Genomic DNA, 15,558 nt, shown 5'->3' on the forward strand with positions numbered 1-15,558 from the left:
TTTAGCGGCTGGGTCACGGGTCAATGGGTTCGGGACGACTCGGGTCGGTTTTCTGAGTCATGCTTCGAGTTCAGACTTCATTTGTACATATTGTACGAAAAGCTTTCCGTTATATGAAGTGCAATTCAATTTTATGCACACTTGGCGCAGTGATGACTTAAGTCTTGCGTTATTCCAATACAATGATCCCGGTTATTATTAGACTGTTATTATCATGGAGACTTACAGGTCCAACTCGAGGGTCTGGGCTGAGAGATCTCCAACTTTCGGATCAACATCCTAAGAGAAAGAAGAATCATATAAACACCTCAAATACGATATAGCTAGCAGAAACCAACTCTGTCACTAATTTAAGGACATGTAAAGTCTCCTACATGAACCCATAGTGTCGCGATCCCTTTATTTAGCCCCTTTTTCTCAATTTCGATCTTAACTAGGACGGCGTAACTTGGACAACCTTAATTCAATGTCGGGTTCCTATCAGAGTAGGTAATTATTCTTTAATTTTCATATATAAATGGGTACCTATTCAGAGCGGACGGTTACCTGCGAGTTGTATAGGTCATCGATTACCTTCCTCTTTCACCTGCAAATGCTTATAATAGAACACCTCATCTTTCAACCCTCCCGCAGGGCTAATCCCATATCTAGGAATTCTGCCCACTTCGGTGAACCCAAGTCTCGGGTACACTTTCTCAGCCGCGCTGCCAATCTCGGTATCAAGCATCTAAACATAAGTTAGTACGAAGAGTTCACAGGCTCTCAACTTGACATATACATACCAACAATGTTCTTCCCCTTTTCAACGCTTCCGCCTCTAGATGATTCATCAACAGTCTAGAACCCCCCTTTCCTCGAAAATCAGGACTGACGAAGAGCTTCTCGACGATCCCACGGAAAGGACCAGTCTCGCTTGGGGGCATGATAAGTGTGATAACCCCCACGAGCTCCGACCCCTTGGCCTTGGTGCCTGATTCAGATTCGTTGAGCAAGATGCTGATAAATCGCGTTCCCGAGTCTATTTCCTTCACCACGTCCTCCCAGTACTTCTGAAGTTTCGCATCCTCAAGCGGCGGAAGGAAATAAGCGATGGTCTGGTCATGTATGATGCAAGACTTGTGCAGGGCAGCGAGATCCGGTATTAGTTGGCTATGTTCTTGTGGCGAGAAGAGGTAGGCCTTGGGAGTTGGCATTGCGAAAGTGGTTGTCAATTTATGTTGAGGCTTTCTACTTCATCTCAATCAGTGGTGTAAAATGGTGGTTTCGTCCAGGCAGCAATGCATCGTACGTACCAACATTAAGTGGGGACATGGCTATAAGAATCGGTAAGGCGTCATTTGAGTGAGTCATTCCACATGATATACTCGATAAAGCGCGAAACTTGTGTCGCAATTCAAGTGAAGATTTCACACTCCAAAAGATTCGCTAGCAACCTCCCGACAATGGCGGGGCTCACCCGCGAGAACCAGCGGAGAAAAAGTTATAAACGCCTTTCGGGACGCCGTCCTTCTTTATTCCCAGTCCAACCCGTAGAGAATGAAAACCGGCGTTTAAGGTCGATAGAAATAGGACTTCGGAAGTGTCCTCCACCGTGCCGGAGTGAGGAGGTGCTCGCACTGACTAGTGTGCCCTGAAGAATGATATAGCTACTAATAACTTGAAGCTCGTTTTCACCCGCGGCCAATTCTTACTATAAAGTGCTAGCAAGTGGCAGCGGCATTCCCTATATCTCGTCAATACAAACACGCAAGCGCCAACAACATTGGCCACTCCTCATTACCTCGATAGCGTCAAAGGAAAACGAGCATCTTCTATCAAGCAAGCGTATGGGCTTGGATTTTTATAAGGAGAAGAATAAAGCACTGACCATTGATGTAATGGTGCTAGTCCCTCTCCATAGACTTCAGTACGGGCCGTTGCCGAGAGTTCGAACGTTTGTGTAGCTGGGGCGGGGAAATCGTCAACGTCGCTACTGGAACCGTAAACTCAACTCAAAACGAAATATTCTCTGCTTTTCGTGTGCGATTGATTTATTATCGAGCTTCAGGTGTTGACCTAATGTCCGCCGGATTACGGAGTTCCCGAAGCCTCCTACGTCTGTGGATACTGGAGGAAAGCTATCGCGATCGTCATACTATGCAGTCACTCGAACGCCTTTCGCAACCATCTCGTCACCACCAATACATAGGTAGCCCCACGGCAATTCAATTGATCAAACACACTCCTAAACCGCCTGTTATACGAGATATATTCATCAGTATCAGTCAATTGAAAGAAAATTTTAAGCACAATTCTACTGCGTATATTAGAGTACAAGAAGGAAGCTCTTCCCAAACCCGCTATTTCCTAAGAAAATCCAAGCAACGGGCTACTAGGTAGGTGGTTAGCGCCTGTGCCGTATTCTTTCATCAACTCTTCAATCTTCTCTTTACAGCCAATGTGCCTGTTTCTCTCCGCACGCCGCATAGCTTTTTGACATTGTTCGTCATCGAGGAAAATACCAAAAGCATCCCAAAGAAGCTGTATCATATCGAACCGGCCGTTCTCGGCTGCGCCCTCCAAAGGCCAACGCCCGCGCGGTCCATCGGGAGGTCGCACGTCATACGAAGCCCCAAGCTCTATAAGAACGGTCGCCATCTCGCAATTACCATGAATTGCTGCGAATTGGAGTGCTGTGGCCCCTTCAAATCTTGAGGGCGCAGCGTTGACGTAAGCACCGCTCTCAGGTAATAAACGAACTATAAGGATATCGTTTTCTTCCGCGGCTTTTTGGAGAGGAGTCCGTCGTAAACCAGTCTGCAGCGGTTCGTTAATATTTGCCCCTTCGATGGATAAGGAGCCGGACTATCTCAATATCGCCTCGTTCAATGGCTTCTAAAAGAGCAGTCGTCTTAGAATATATATCTCGAAACTCGGACTTTTCCGAGACGACATTGACGTTATTACCGGCGTCAATGAACCTTTTAACAACGCAGCAATCGCATTTTCTTATTGCTTCGATAAGGAGATCGTTCCTGTTCCAACCAGCTTGGCTGTTGACGTTCATAGAGACAAGGCCCCAATCAAACACTTCTTCTATAGAGATTATTTTTGGCCGGCCATGGATGGCATTTGAAATAAGAGATCTTCCATATCCAAAACGACCCCCCGGGTGAAACTTCTTAAATTGGGCTAAAAGTGGCTTAACCATTGAACGGTGATCCCGTACCGCCCTCATCAAGATGAGCTCATCGTCCGCCAGGGTTCCGAGGCAAAATAGTTTGTCAAGCACTGATTCATTTTCGCTCTCAACCGCGACTTCTAACGCCTCTCTTTTGTAGCCACCCCAACTTTGGGAGTTAGACTCGACGATTTCAAAAAACAGGTCTATGCGCTCTTTATCCAGTGCAAGTTTGTATAACCTTTTTGTTGGGCAAAATTCATCCGGGCGGGCTTTCCAAATTTTGTCGAAGATAGAGTTGTCGGAGTATTCAAGGGCTGCCTCGAGAATCGGCCATTCCTTGTTCCAAAATCCACACAGGATTTCAGGAGCGAAGCCGAATTCGAAAATGGATTTCCCGAATTCTGGTCGATTTTGTTCTACTGCGACATATAGTAACGGAGGAGACGATCGTGGGGCTCTGGTTGTAAGGCCGATGGGCAGAAGCTTCCAAGCAATGTCATCGAGACCATGAGCCAAAGCATCTCTCAGTGCATAGCCCACATCGAACATCTCGTTATCTACAGTAAGCCGTTGGCCGTCACAATATGTCAAGTCGGGATCAAGCTCCAATAATTTTATCACATATTCTAAATTCCCTACTCTAAGAGCTGCTGCAAGCGCCTGGCCAAGCCTCGTACCATGGAGATCATTAAGGGTACCACTATCTTCTAAAGAGTGAAGGCGATTTTCGTCTCCAGATTCGAGAGCGGAGATGAAATCATCGTCGGCTTCTGTACTTTTACCTAACCCTGGCCATTTCTCTAGGATCAATTCGACAACTGCCTGATTCCCCTCCGACTTTGCTATTTGGAACGGTTCACTTGGAGATGGTGCGTATGGAAGAAGGTCTCTCACGAGCGCGTTGTACCCACGCTTTATGGCCTTTTCCAGTGCCACGTCGACACCTAGTGGAAAATGGTTTGGGCGCTTGTCTATAATAAGTTGGATACTTTGCGCTGCATGTTGTTCGTCAAGGTTTTCGACGATACATCCGAGGAAGAACTTGGACGAATCGGCTTTTCCAGGCGTTTGTGAAGCGAACTTTTTTATAGTGCGGATTGCGGCTCGGGAGTCGACGAGGAATAGCGTTGAGATGATGGTATTTATCGATATAGTCGCTTCGGTTTCACATAAAGCATCGACCGCAAGTAAAAAATTGTCGCTAAGTGTTGCTTGGCGGTTTTTTAAACCTTCGAATAATAAGCATAGCGCATTGGAATGGCCGGCCCTTGGAAAGGACTTATTTACGTCGACCTTTTGATCAATAAGATACCGAAGAACTTTGAATGATTGGTTGAACGCGGCATGCTCCAGTGGTGTGTATCTTTCCCCATTGCGATAACACACGGCGTTATCCATCTTGATTGTCTCATGGAGCATGAATCTAACGATCTCGACATGGTCAGCTTCTACATGTGCTTGGAAGGTATTCTCGGCGAATGATTTGGTCAAAGGATTCGATCGTGAGGTAAATATCATGCACTGCCTTCTCTGCGGCGGGGTGTCTATTCAAGAACTTTAGAATAGCAGCTGGCGGTATACCTTCGAGACCTGAAAATCCATTGACGAGTGACGCAATTAATCTTCCAACAAACAAAGCTTTAAGCCGCACATCAATTGGTAGTCTAGTAAGTTGACTCCACTCTTCTCCGACGAAAGGTTTTAGGGAGGTAAGGTTATGGGGAATTTTGATGTCCACCGAACGTCTAGAAGCTGGGAGTGATTCCCTGACGATATTTGAGAATTCGAAGAGAAAGTGGTGATCACCCGTCTCCATCAAGGCACCGGAAGTAGGAAAAATAGGCGATTTTGAATAAACACCTGTAAAAATTGGAAGTGTTAAAATGATATAATCTATTTATCCAGTACATTTAGATTTTGACTCACTTTCAATAAACTTAGCTGAGAACTGAGCGGAAGGGAGCGGGGCTCGCAACCATTCGCGTCGGCTGAAAATAACATGACTAGAAGGCTCGAGAGGACTTGACATAGAGGAGGACTGATTATTGGCAGGGTATTGATATGTGGTATGCTCGTCATTGTTTAATGGCTGCAGTTGGACACTGAAAGGGGCTTCGGGGGGTAGGGAAGGGAAAGGCTCCCACGAGAAGCTATCGAGATCTTGTAATATATTGGGGGTGCCGCATGAACCACCCATAGGTATATTGTAGTTAATATAACATCGACCCCCGGCTACCCCTAGAGAAAGTTGGGTATCGTGATCTGACGGGATGTAGTTGTCCCCAACATTATAGGTAATGACGTCTGGAATAGCGCTCTCTAAACCGGGTCCGGGCATATGTCCAGCCACAAACTGAGTTGTATCCTGAACATTACGCGAAACTATGATAAGTCAGCGTCTGGGGTGAGGTTATTAATTATTGATGGCTTCACGAACCCAATTCTTCTTCCTGGTGCTTCGCAGATGCAAATTGACGCCGTTTCCCACGGCTTCGAGTTTTGTACTTGCTCACATCCCATTTTCGGAATTGGTGTTCGTATTGCGCGACTCTTTAAAGGGCATTAGTCAAGTTATTCTACACCTCAAATAGCTAGATAATTGAGATTCATATTAAGAGATACTTACGAAGCGAAGAATCCTTCTCTCTCCATCATTTCGACAACACCACGAGAGCCTTTAAGTCTACGTTCGTCGTACAATTCGATAATACGAGATTTGCGTTGCTCCCATTCCGTAGTCGGGATTTTTCGGGTGTTCATTAAGGTAGGCATTGCAAGTGACTGTTGGTGAGAACTATCAAGTATCAATTAGGTTGAAGTACCTAGATATAGGGACAGTCTCGAGCCGCGCTTCCAAAGCTGTTGGACAATGTTGAGCAGGAACAACATCGTTAGATCAGTAATAATGGACGGGACGGCACCTGGCTCATTAAATATTGAAGCGTGGAATCACTTTGACTGAGTAGTGGCATATCTAACGTCAGGTTTCAATTGAAAGAGAAGGCTGCCGGCTGCCCTAGGTAGGTACACCTTGTCCTACTTATCGAGCAAAAAAGTCGAATCGCGACTTACGGAGATACTCCAGCCAATGAATGGCATCGTACTTTGATGATCGCAGCAGGCTCTGTTATAATTGTCAGGTTCTCATCAGGTTCTTCAGGTTGTGCCACCACACAGCGTCAAGGTGCGGTTTAAACCTGGAAAATACAACGCTTTAAGCACACCATCCTCAACTAATCCGACGGTTAAGTATTTAGGTGACTGCTAAGTTCTACGGCCGTCTTTCTAAAGTTGAAGTCGGGAGTGCGGCGGCGTTGTATTTGCCGTCGCCCTAGCCGAGTCAAATCCATCGATGGCCGAAATGAATGAGGGCTGGAGGGAGGCGCTCAAAGTGCGTACAGGAGCGAGTCGGGGAAAGGAAAGCTAAGGATACCTATGAGATCGCAAAGTTAACATGAAGACAGATGACGCTAGACCTGATGGGGAAGGGAGCAGGTTGGGATGAGGAATCAATCAATGCCCATCGCCTGTGGCGTTCGGGAATAGTCTGAATAGCACCGACATGCACTGTTTATTCCCTGCAGCGAAATACCTAGAATTTACAACAGCCTTTTCTATCACCTTAGGTACTCCCTCTTACTCACTTACGCGAATCTCTCGCGATAGAAGTAATCACAATGGAGCAATCAAGTAAGAAGTTCGTTCGGAGCACCAGTCACCCAAGTCCTCCATCATGAATTGCGGACAGCTGAGAACAGCGCCGCTTACCTTCTAAAAAAACCTTGGTGCTATGAAGCAAGAATCCCCAAAATTGGTTTTACTAGATATCGGCGCTGGCCCAGGCACTATTTCGATGACATTAGCAAAAGCCATCCCAGATGTCAAGTCGTTGCGACCGACCTAAATGGCGATATCTTAGAACACACACAGGCCATCGCTAAATCGGAAGGCGTCGGCGATATCAAGTTCCGACAAGCGGAGTACATTGCCACCAAGTGCTGTGTCACCTCAAAACGCCACGGGAAGTTTTTCGTGAGATGATGCGCGTAACTAGACTGGGCGGCCTAGTGGCGGCGCGCGAATGCGACCGGGTGACTGAGTCCACCTGGCCGGAATCGCCAGGCCTCGTCAAGTTTCATAATATGGCTGCCAATCTCATGGAGCTTGGCGGCGGTAGCTCTAAGGCTGGCAGACAGTTGCTTTCTTGGGCACTCAAAGCTGGAGCGAGTCGAAGTTAGGCTACGTTGACTTACAGTATGTGGTGTTATAATACAGATTACGAGAAGAAAACATGGGGTAAGCCCACTTATAAAGAGATAGGCTATCAATAGGAGGCAACCTACTACTAACACGATTGCTCTAGCCCAGGCAATGTCAGAGTGAGTTCGAAATGGTCGGGTGCGCGAATCAACTCCCAGAGCTAGGTTGCAAACAGAAGATGATCTTGAAGAAATGGCTCAGGCTTGGGAGGAGTGGTCGAGTAAAGAAGACGCAAGTTTAGCCATGTTACACGGCGAGATCCTAATCCAACTATGACGGTAAGAGTCAACGGTAAGGCTTCCCGTGATTGAACAAGGTTAAGTAATCGGATGGGTCCCATTCGTGACGGTGATAAGGACGAGGCTCTATAGCGATATGCCGTTATAAATGCCATCGACCTAGCCAATTATAATCCCACATGCTGACAGTAAGATGCTATACTTATTATCTAAAGTAGTACGACAGCATGCATTACGACTTTAGATACATGAAGATGTTTATTCACAAGAGTGCTTCGACGATCTCTTAGCATATGAGTTCCTCGCGTCGCGCCATTGAATTAACTCGTCGTTTCACAAGAGACTCAATTTGCCCTGTCGTATAATACTGTGGGACGATCATGTATGGGCATTACTAACGGACGGCCTGTTTTAGGATACAAAACCCGACATAGATATCGTCATTGGACAATACAGAATTTGCCAAGGTTTTCTAATTGACAATTGTGTATGACACGAGAAGGCGGGGTGAATATGACGAAGGCATCGCCTATAAGATATATACATGATTCCGAGTATATATAACTAGAGTACTTCTAGTTTTCTGACACAGCTGCAAGACTACTCATTCAGATTAATTCCTCATTGATATCAGTTGTTATGGCCGAAACCAAAGTGTTCCAAGCCGATCAAGCGCCCGTAGCTGGCGAACCCTGTTCGACGGAGAAGAATCTGATAAACTATGGCGCTCCAAATGTAAGGCTCCGGCAATGCAACGTCGTGGTGTTGCAACCCAAGCAGACGCACTAATAGCAATTTCAGGTCCCTTTCTATACACCAATTCAAGACCCTCCTGCAGGGACTCCTTGGGACATCCAACCGGAAGGCTCACTCTTTTCACCCTTGAAGATTAACGAAACGGTGATCCACAACCGTATCATCGTCTCTCCTATGTGCCAGTACGTATCCTTTATTCCAATATACCGTATACCGTGTGCCGTGGAAAAGACATAACCAATTGGATTTAACTATATAGATACTCTGCGAGAGATGGATACATGAATATGTGGCACCATGGTAAGAACTCCCTTTATCTTCAAACCCCTATCCAACAGGTATTTATTGATCACTGCGAACGTAGTCCACCTCGGTAGCTTCGCAGCTCGGGGAGCGGGCTTGATCCTCACCGAAGCCACTGCTGTTGCTCCTGAAGGGCGCATCTCACCTCAAGACGTCGGTCTCTGGGAGGATGGGCACATTGAGCCACTAAAAAAGATCGTCGATTTCGCACATAGTCAAGGAGTGAAGTTCGGTGTTCAATTGGCTCATGCTGGCCGAAAAGCTAGTACAGTTGCTCCGTGGATTGATCGTAAGGCCGCGGCGCGCGACTACGTGAGTAGACCCTTTTCGAACAAGAATATTTTAACTAATCCATCCACTGCGTAGTCAGAGGGATGGCCCAAGACAGTCATAGCCCCATCTCCCGAAGCTTATAGCGCGCAGACACTTATCCCAAAGGAAGTAACAAAAGAGGATATTGAGAAGTTCAAGCAGGACTGGGTTGCTGCGGTTCGCCGTGCATTGAAAGCCGGCGTAGACGTAAGTAGTCCTTATTATATCCCTCGAAATAACTCTGAGGTTAACCAACGAAACAGACCATAGAAATCCACGGAGCTCGTACGTACCCATACTCCCCTTCCCCCAATGCAGTAGGACCATCAATGACACTACACTAGACGGCTACCTTCTCAACGAATTCCTCTCACCAACCGCCAACAAACGTACCGACGAATACGGCGGCACCTTCGAGAACCGAGTTCGCCTATTCCTAGAAATCGTAGACCTTCTCAAAGCCGAAGTACCCACCAATTTCCCCGTGCTAGCCCGCATCCCAGCAACCGACTACTTAGAGTACGACCCCAGCCTACCGCAATGGGCGCTCTCAGATGCAATCGAGCTAGCTAAGCTCCTTGCCGCGCGGGGCGTGCACTTCCTTGATATTACCGGTGGCGGCACGGATGCCCGCCAGCGCATTACCGCGAGCCCTGGGTACCAAGTTCCGTATGCGGCTGCCATCCGGGAGGCTGTCGCGGGTACCGGCACATTGGTCGGTACTGTAGGTGAGATCACATCTGGAAAACAGGCGCAGGGTATCCTAGAAGCCGGGTCCGCCGATGCTGTTATCGTCGGTCGTGCATTTCTGAAGGATCCGGATTTGGTGTGGCATTGGGCGGATGAGTTGGAACTGGATATTCATGTCGCGAGTCAATGTGAGTTTTCGCGTCTCCTTTTAATGTGAAATGCTGATGCTAATTCGTATGCTATAGATGGTTGGGGTTTCGGAATGACCAGGACTCATAGGCATAAGAGACGCTAGATTTTCATTTGAAGATCTGTTTTTTTTTTTTTTTTTTTCACGACTTTATGATCGACCTCATATTCTGGTTATCAGTCTCAAATCCGCGCAAAGTCGAGTTTTTGCGTTGGAATCTGAAGCACTCATAATAATTATTTTTATTTCTTCTATGCGACAAAGCATTGTCTAAACCTAGGGTGACCTACACATATGATAGCAAGGGGACCAGCACTAGAATGACTTACTACCCATCCGCCCTCGTTGCTCATGCCACCTTTAGTGGATATTTAACCAATGGATGTGGCGTGGGGGTGGTAAAGTACAAAACAGTCCAAAGAGCCTCAAGGTGGGCAAGAATTCGCTCGCCTATGGCTGAAACTGGATTTCGTCTGTATAGGGAAATGGATACTATGCTTCGTCTTGAGCGAGCGGATGAATCGATGTGCCTTCCCCTCTTGGATTTTGACCTTCTTTTCCTTCTTGGTGGCTTTAGGGGTCCTCCAATGTGTCTTTCTCGGCTTCGGCTTCGCCTTGTGTATGCTTCTATCATTCTTCGAGCGTCGTGACTTCTGCATCTTTAATGTCGCCTTGCCTAGTTTCTTCGGGGACGGGATTGGATTGATGACGCTATCGAAGCGTACCTTGGTGCGAAGACATACTTTCTTGATCCATTTACCAAATCGGAACTTTTGGATTCGTCGAGCGAGGGTCGTCGAAGATCCATTGGAGTTTTTGCAGCGCAATTCGGGTAATTGAGCCTCTTCGGGATAAGGCGGGACGAAATCACCAGGGCATCCTGTACGATATCCCTTGGTATGCTTTCGTAGAAGAGACGCAGGCATTGTGTTATATGGCTTATCTTGGTTCATCCAACGTATCCTGGTAGGACCTGTCCCATCGGCGTCTGTGCTTGGGCGTAGGGGTCGAGTGGAATCTGCATTGCTTGGTCGAAATGGTACATAATCCTCGGATGAACTAATGCGTGTGAACCTTCGAAGTTCAGGATAGCTACCATGTATAGCTGATATGCTAGACCCCTGACCGTCTAACATAGCCGTAAGGTCCTCTTGAGAAGACGAGCTTGGGGCCTTTGATACTGCCTCAATAGGAGTGACGAAGCCACTATTGTTGCCAGTCTCAGGTGATTTATCTTCCTCTTCCTCATGGGAACTTATTGAGGTAATGTCTGAAAGAAGTGGTTTAGAAGTATAATCCCTACTTGTTGTTCTTGTGTCTGTATCTGAAATTCCACCAGCCGCAGCTAGTTCTTCCATAAGACACTGTCCCACTCTACCATCTTGAATTGACGTGTTATTTGCCGAAGCGCTCGATTTGGTCGAGTTATCTCGCACCGGGTATGTGCCATAAGGGGATAACTCAGAGATGAAGCTATCCGACCAAGTATTCAACTGTGGCGAGAGGCTTTGATCCGGTGGAGAACGTATACCTTCCGATGGATAGGATGATGAGGTGCTGCGAACTCTAGTGAGGGATACCGACGATACGATCGTTTTTGAATTGCTTCCCAGTAATTTCGCGAATGGGTTCAAATGTGAGGGATTGCTTGTATTATCTTTCCTTGGTACATACTCTTGTTTAGGGGAGACATTACCAATTACTCTGCGTTTGGGATTTGGATAAACAGGCGTAGTCAGACGTTGTAGCCGAGCATCAATTTTGTCGAATTTGTTCCTAGGGACTGATGGAACATTCTCGATTCGAGTTGAAAGGGGTTTCAATTCTTCCGTAGCGAAGCGGCTACCATCAGAGGTTATGCTGTTCACACGATTCTCATCCTTATCAAACAAACCGGTAAAGGCGGATGAGAGATTAGCGCGTCGGCGGTTACCGGGATCCCCGATGTGAACCGTTAGGAACTTGCTGCTTTGATTTGTATCATCGTCACTGGTTTTCTCACGGGCGAAAGCCCTACTGGGCAAAGACCATCTGTTCAAGGACATAGCAATAGGGGGGAACTAAATGGGCTGCCCTGACGTAGCAATACACCTAATCTGTATTGCGATAGTTTTGGTAAGTTGTTTTTGATTCACAAGTTTTGAGGAGTAAACTATGCGTTGGGAATGGTTAAGTAGGTGAGTGGTTTGAAGAGAAGGGGGCGAGAACGCAACCATTTCGTCCCTATACCAGACTAACGACATTCTGTCAACACCTGTACCTACCTTTACAGGTGAATCGGTCTTTCCGGGAAGTCTCTGTATTTGTCCTAAGGGAGTCGCATTGAGAATACTCATTTTCTGGAAATCGTGTCCCGGCCTCTTCCGGTCTTGTGGTCACCCACCTAGTCGGAAAAGGGGGGAGAGTATTTGCTTGAAAATACCAACATCATAACACTTGTCATTGCGCGGCATGTGTACATCATGGGACCGTGGTTATTATATCCTGAGATGTTTAATTAAGGAATCGTATGTTGTAAGGTGTGTGTTTTTAAGAAGAGAGAATTGTACGACTTGAAGGTTGCACAATTGAATTGATTTATGAATATTTTATGAAGTGGGGGCTGTATCAATTGATAACGCCCAGGCGCTTAGTAACCTAATCTATTGATTATGCCGCTCTAATAAATGATGTCACGATATCGTACCATGAAAATAACTGACCAGGTGCGACGGACTTGCTTTTTCGTCCGGAATTACAGAAATGCACTCCAAAACTTTCTCACTTAAAATATTCACATTTAATTTGTATATCTATCTACATATGTAGCCATGCTTTAATCCGTCGCCAAGTTCAGTCATGTCACAAATTCTATCCTGCCCCGCTGACAAGGCTTATTATATCGGTTTCCAACTATGAGGTCTTTCCGAACATCTCAACAATTAATAGCGACTTTCTATGCGAGAAAATCATGTCGGCTAGCTCAAGGGGTATCTCGATTGGACCTGGTGCCGATTCGCGCCAATATAACCAAGGCCATCGGTCGATCATCATGGTTGCAGCAACACCAATTCCCACGTGGCTTATTTAGTTCCAGTAAACAGCAGTCCTCCAAGACCGGTTCCGGTAAAGGTTCCCTAGTAGTCGTCCCCGTCGCTTTATCCATTCTAGGCGGCTCGCTTATATACTCGCTCTATCCAGGCGATGAATTACGACAAGCTCGACTTGTTAGACAGACCAAGAAATGTCCGAAAAATACTTCCCAGGATGACTCGCAATCTCAAGCCGGTGACACAGCATGGTCGGCCTTTTGTCGCCGATTTGAGAATTTCTCCAACGTTACCGACCTCGAGTGGTCAGCCTTTTCTGATCGTATTGTAGATCTGATCTTACCAGAATGGTCTAAAGTTCTTCCCGGTCAAATCCGCAAACTCCAGCGTGAGCTTTCTTTGGCGGACGGGTCACTAGCTAATGAAATATGGCGAGAAGCTCATGACCCTTTCATCCACCCTGAGATTCAATACTCCGCTAAGGTGCGTGTCTCAGATGAGTTATGTGCCGAAGAAAAGGAATTCTTAGCTCGCCGAAAGAAAGTCGCAACAGCAGCTTTAGCGAAATATCTCGGCCTTAATGAAAAGGACATTCATCCTGACGATGTACCTACAATAGCTATGTGTGGTTCCGGTGGCGGACTTCGTGCTTTAGTGGCCGGAACTGGTTCCCTCCTTGCTACTCAAGAAGATGGATTATTTGACTGTGTCACATATACATCCGGAGTTAGTGGCTCATGCTGGCTTCAGTCTTTGTACCACTCGTCTCTCGCAAATTCCCGATTTGATCGCATTGTCGATCACTTAAAAGCAAGAATCGGAGTTCACATCGCTTACCCTCCGGCTGCATTTTCATCTGTGATATCTTCACCAACTAGCAAACTACTTCTTAGCAGTCTGGTTGAGAAGCTGAAAGGAGATCCGAATGCAGATTTTGGTCTTGTCGATGTCTACGGTATTCTTCTGGCAGCAAGGCTCCTAGTTCCAAAAGGTGAACTAGGTATTAACGAAAGAGATTTCAAACTCTCAAACCAGAGGGAGTACATACGGTACGGACAAAGTCCATTGCCCATTTATACTGCCGTGCGCCATGAGATCCCGGATATAATTGGCAGAACATCCAAACCTGCCACCGATGGTTCAGAGAGGGCAAAAGAAATTGCCAAACAAGAAGCGTGGTTTCAATGGTTCGAATTAACTCCGTATGAATTTTTCTGCGAGGAATTCAATGCTGGGATACCAACATGGGCACTTGGTCGACGATTTAATAACGGAGAAGATGTACCTCCTGAGGGAGATGGCTTTCACCTGCCAGAACTCCGTATGCCTATAATGATGGGTATTTTCGGTAGTGCTTTCTGTGCAACTCTGAGCCATTATTATCGAGAAATTAGGCCTCTTGTCAAAAGCCTAACTGGCTTTTCCACACTCGATGAGATGATTTATGGATATAATGAAGATTTAGAAAAGGTACACCCAATTGACCCGGCTCAAATACCCAATTTTACATATAATATGGGAGGCAAATTACGATTTACGACGCCTACTACAATCTACGATAACGAATATATACAATTGATGGATGCTGGCATGTCCAATAACCTGCCAATTTATCCCCTGCTTCGGCCCGGACGGGATGTTGACGTTATTGTGGCATTTGACGCCTCTGCTGATGTTAAAACGGATAATTGGTTATCTGTAACAGACGGTTATGCCCGCCAACGTGGCGTTAAGGGTTGGCCCGTTGGTGTTGGCTGGCCAAAGGGCACTGACTCAACACAAAAAATTGAGCAGCAATTAGAAGCAGCGCAAGCAAGTTCGTCATCCGAGGCGGACGCTAAAATACGCCAGGCGCAACCAAATCAAGAGACACAGCAGACCAAGAATAATAATGACGAGGCTAAAAAAATAACTGAGCAGAGTGAGAAGACAAAACATGATATATCGCACCCAGAAGATTCTGAATTAGGCTACTGCACGATCTGGGTTGGCACCACAGAAGAACGATCATCCGAGCCACCACCACCTGCGGGAGCGCTCACAGATGATGCACTAGCATGGCAACTAACTGAACCCTCCGCGGGTATCACCGTCGTCTACCTACCATTCCTAGCGAACCCTAAAGTCGAAGGCGTCAACCCGGCGACTAGCGATTACATGAGCACGTGGAATTTTGTATATACGCCTGAGCAAGTCGATAAAGTCGTAGCACTCGCCCGCGCCAATTTCGCCGAGGGCAAGGACCGTATCCGCCGATGTGTCCGTGCCGTTTATGAGCGCAAAAAGAAGATGCGCGAGGAGCGCGAGGCAGCTCTTATGAAAGAGAGCTATAGGCGGTTAATGCGCCTTGGTATTGCGGATAAGTTAGGGGAGGGCGATCACTTCAGTTGATGTTAGAATTGTACTGGATATGGAATTGATACTCTCCCCTTTTCTTCCCTTTTGTATACCTATTATATTATGTTTGTAATTAAATCTTCCATGTACACGATATATAGACCGCGCATTAGATAGATATAGGTGGGCATATTCGGGTGGATGCATCTAGAGAAAAAATCAAGGATTTATACCCTCGAGTAAATATCATGCAGATGAACTTATATTTACACTCGGTGG

General features: G+C 46.5%; 5 protein-coding genes across 5 annotated transcripts; 2 read left to right on the forward strand and 3 right to left on the reverse strand.

The window, feature by feature from the left end:
* Window positions 1-501: 501 nt before the first annotated feature.
* On the reverse strand, window positions 502-1,625 carry F4822DRAFT_315184 (acyl-CoA N-acyltransferase). The gene is made up of 2 exons (XM_051455381.1): window positions 783-1,625; window positions 502-727 (listed from the first exon to the last, which is right to left on the reverse strand). The coding sequence occupies exons 1-2, from the start codon at window positions 1,191-1,193 to the stop codon at window positions 563-565; spliced, it is 576 nt and encodes a 191-aa protein (XP_051312167.1). The 5' UTR covers window positions 1,194-1,625; the 3' UTR covers window positions 502-562.
* A 721-nt stretch (window positions 1,626-2,346) lies between these two features.
* F4822DRAFT_431264 (uncharacterized protein) lies at window positions 2,347-5,935 on the reverse strand (the record flags this gene model as incomplete). The annotated part of the gene is made up of 6 exons (XM_051461453.1): window positions 2,347-2,796; window positions 2,846-4,707; window positions 4,745-5,023; window positions 5,090-5,545; window positions 5,601-5,713; window positions 5,790-5,935. 6 exons carry the CDS (start codon window positions 5,933-5,935, stop codon window positions 2,347-2,349), a joined length of 3,306 nt encoding a protein of 1,101 aa, XP_051312168.1.
* A 2,366-nt stretch (window positions 5,936-8,301) lies between these two features.
* Window positions 8,302-10,018, forward strand: F4822DRAFT_431265 (FMN-linked oxidoreductase; the record flags this gene model as incomplete). The annotated part of the gene is made up of 7 exons (XM_051461454.1): window positions 8,302-8,397; window positions 8,464-8,626; window positions 8,783-9,033; window positions 9,088-9,240; window positions 9,297-9,318; window positions 9,378-9,911; window positions 9,969-10,018. 7 exons carry the CDS (start codon window positions 8,302-8,304, stop codon window positions 10,016-10,018), a joined length of 1,269 nt encoding a protein of 422 aa, XP_051312169.1.
* A 19-nt stretch (window positions 10,019-10,037) lies between these two features.
* F4822DRAFT_409961 (uncharacterized protein) lies at window positions 10,038-12,459 on the reverse strand. Its single transcript, XM_051458703.1, has one exon. The coding sequence runs from the start codon at window positions 11,956-11,958 to the stop codon at window positions 10,339-10,341; it is 1,620 nt and encodes a 539-aa protein (XP_051312170.1). The 5' UTR covers window positions 11,959-12,459; the 3' UTR covers window positions 10,038-10,338.
* Window positions 12,460-12,583: 124 nt separating this feature from the next.
* Window positions 12,584-15,430, forward strand: F4822DRAFT_315488 (FabD/lysophospholipase-like protein). The gene has a single exon (XM_051455385.1). The coding sequence runs from the start codon at window positions 12,808-12,810 to the stop codon at window positions 15,331-15,333; it is 2,526 nt and encodes an 841-aa protein (XP_051312171.1). The 5' UTR covers window positions 12,584-12,807; the 3' UTR covers window positions 15,334-15,430.
* The last annotated feature ends 128 nt before the right edge of the window (window positions 15,431-15,558 follow it).

The sequence above is a fragment of the Hypoxylon trugodes genome (assembly GCF_022578975.1).
Source record: "Hypoxylon trugodes strain CBS 135444 unplaced genomic scaffold F4822scaffold_7, whole genome shotgun sequence".
Taxonomy (NCBI): domain Eukaryota; kingdom Fungi; phylum Ascomycota; class Sordariomycetes; order Xylariales; family Hypoxylaceae; genus Hypoxylon; species Hypoxylon trugodes.

Excerpts from the sequence above, each read along its gene's own strand:
- F4822DRAFT_315184 (XM_051455381.1), bottom strand. The coding sequence starts at position 1,193 with ATGCCAACTCCCAAGGCCTACCTCTTCTCGCCACAAGAACATAGCCAA. Across the intron at positions 728-782 it reads AAAGGGGAAGAACATTGTTG|ATGCTTGATACCGAGATTGG; the intron begins GTATGTATATGT and ends ACTTATGTTTAG.
- F4822DRAFT_315488 (XM_051455385.1), top strand. The coding sequence starts at position 12,808 with ATGAGGTCTTTCCGAACATCTCAACAATTAATAGCGACTTTCTATGCG.
- F4822DRAFT_409961 (XM_051458703.1), bottom strand. The coding sequence starts at position 11,958 with ATGTCCTTGAACAGATGGTCTTTGCCCAGTAGGGCTTTCGCCCGTGAG.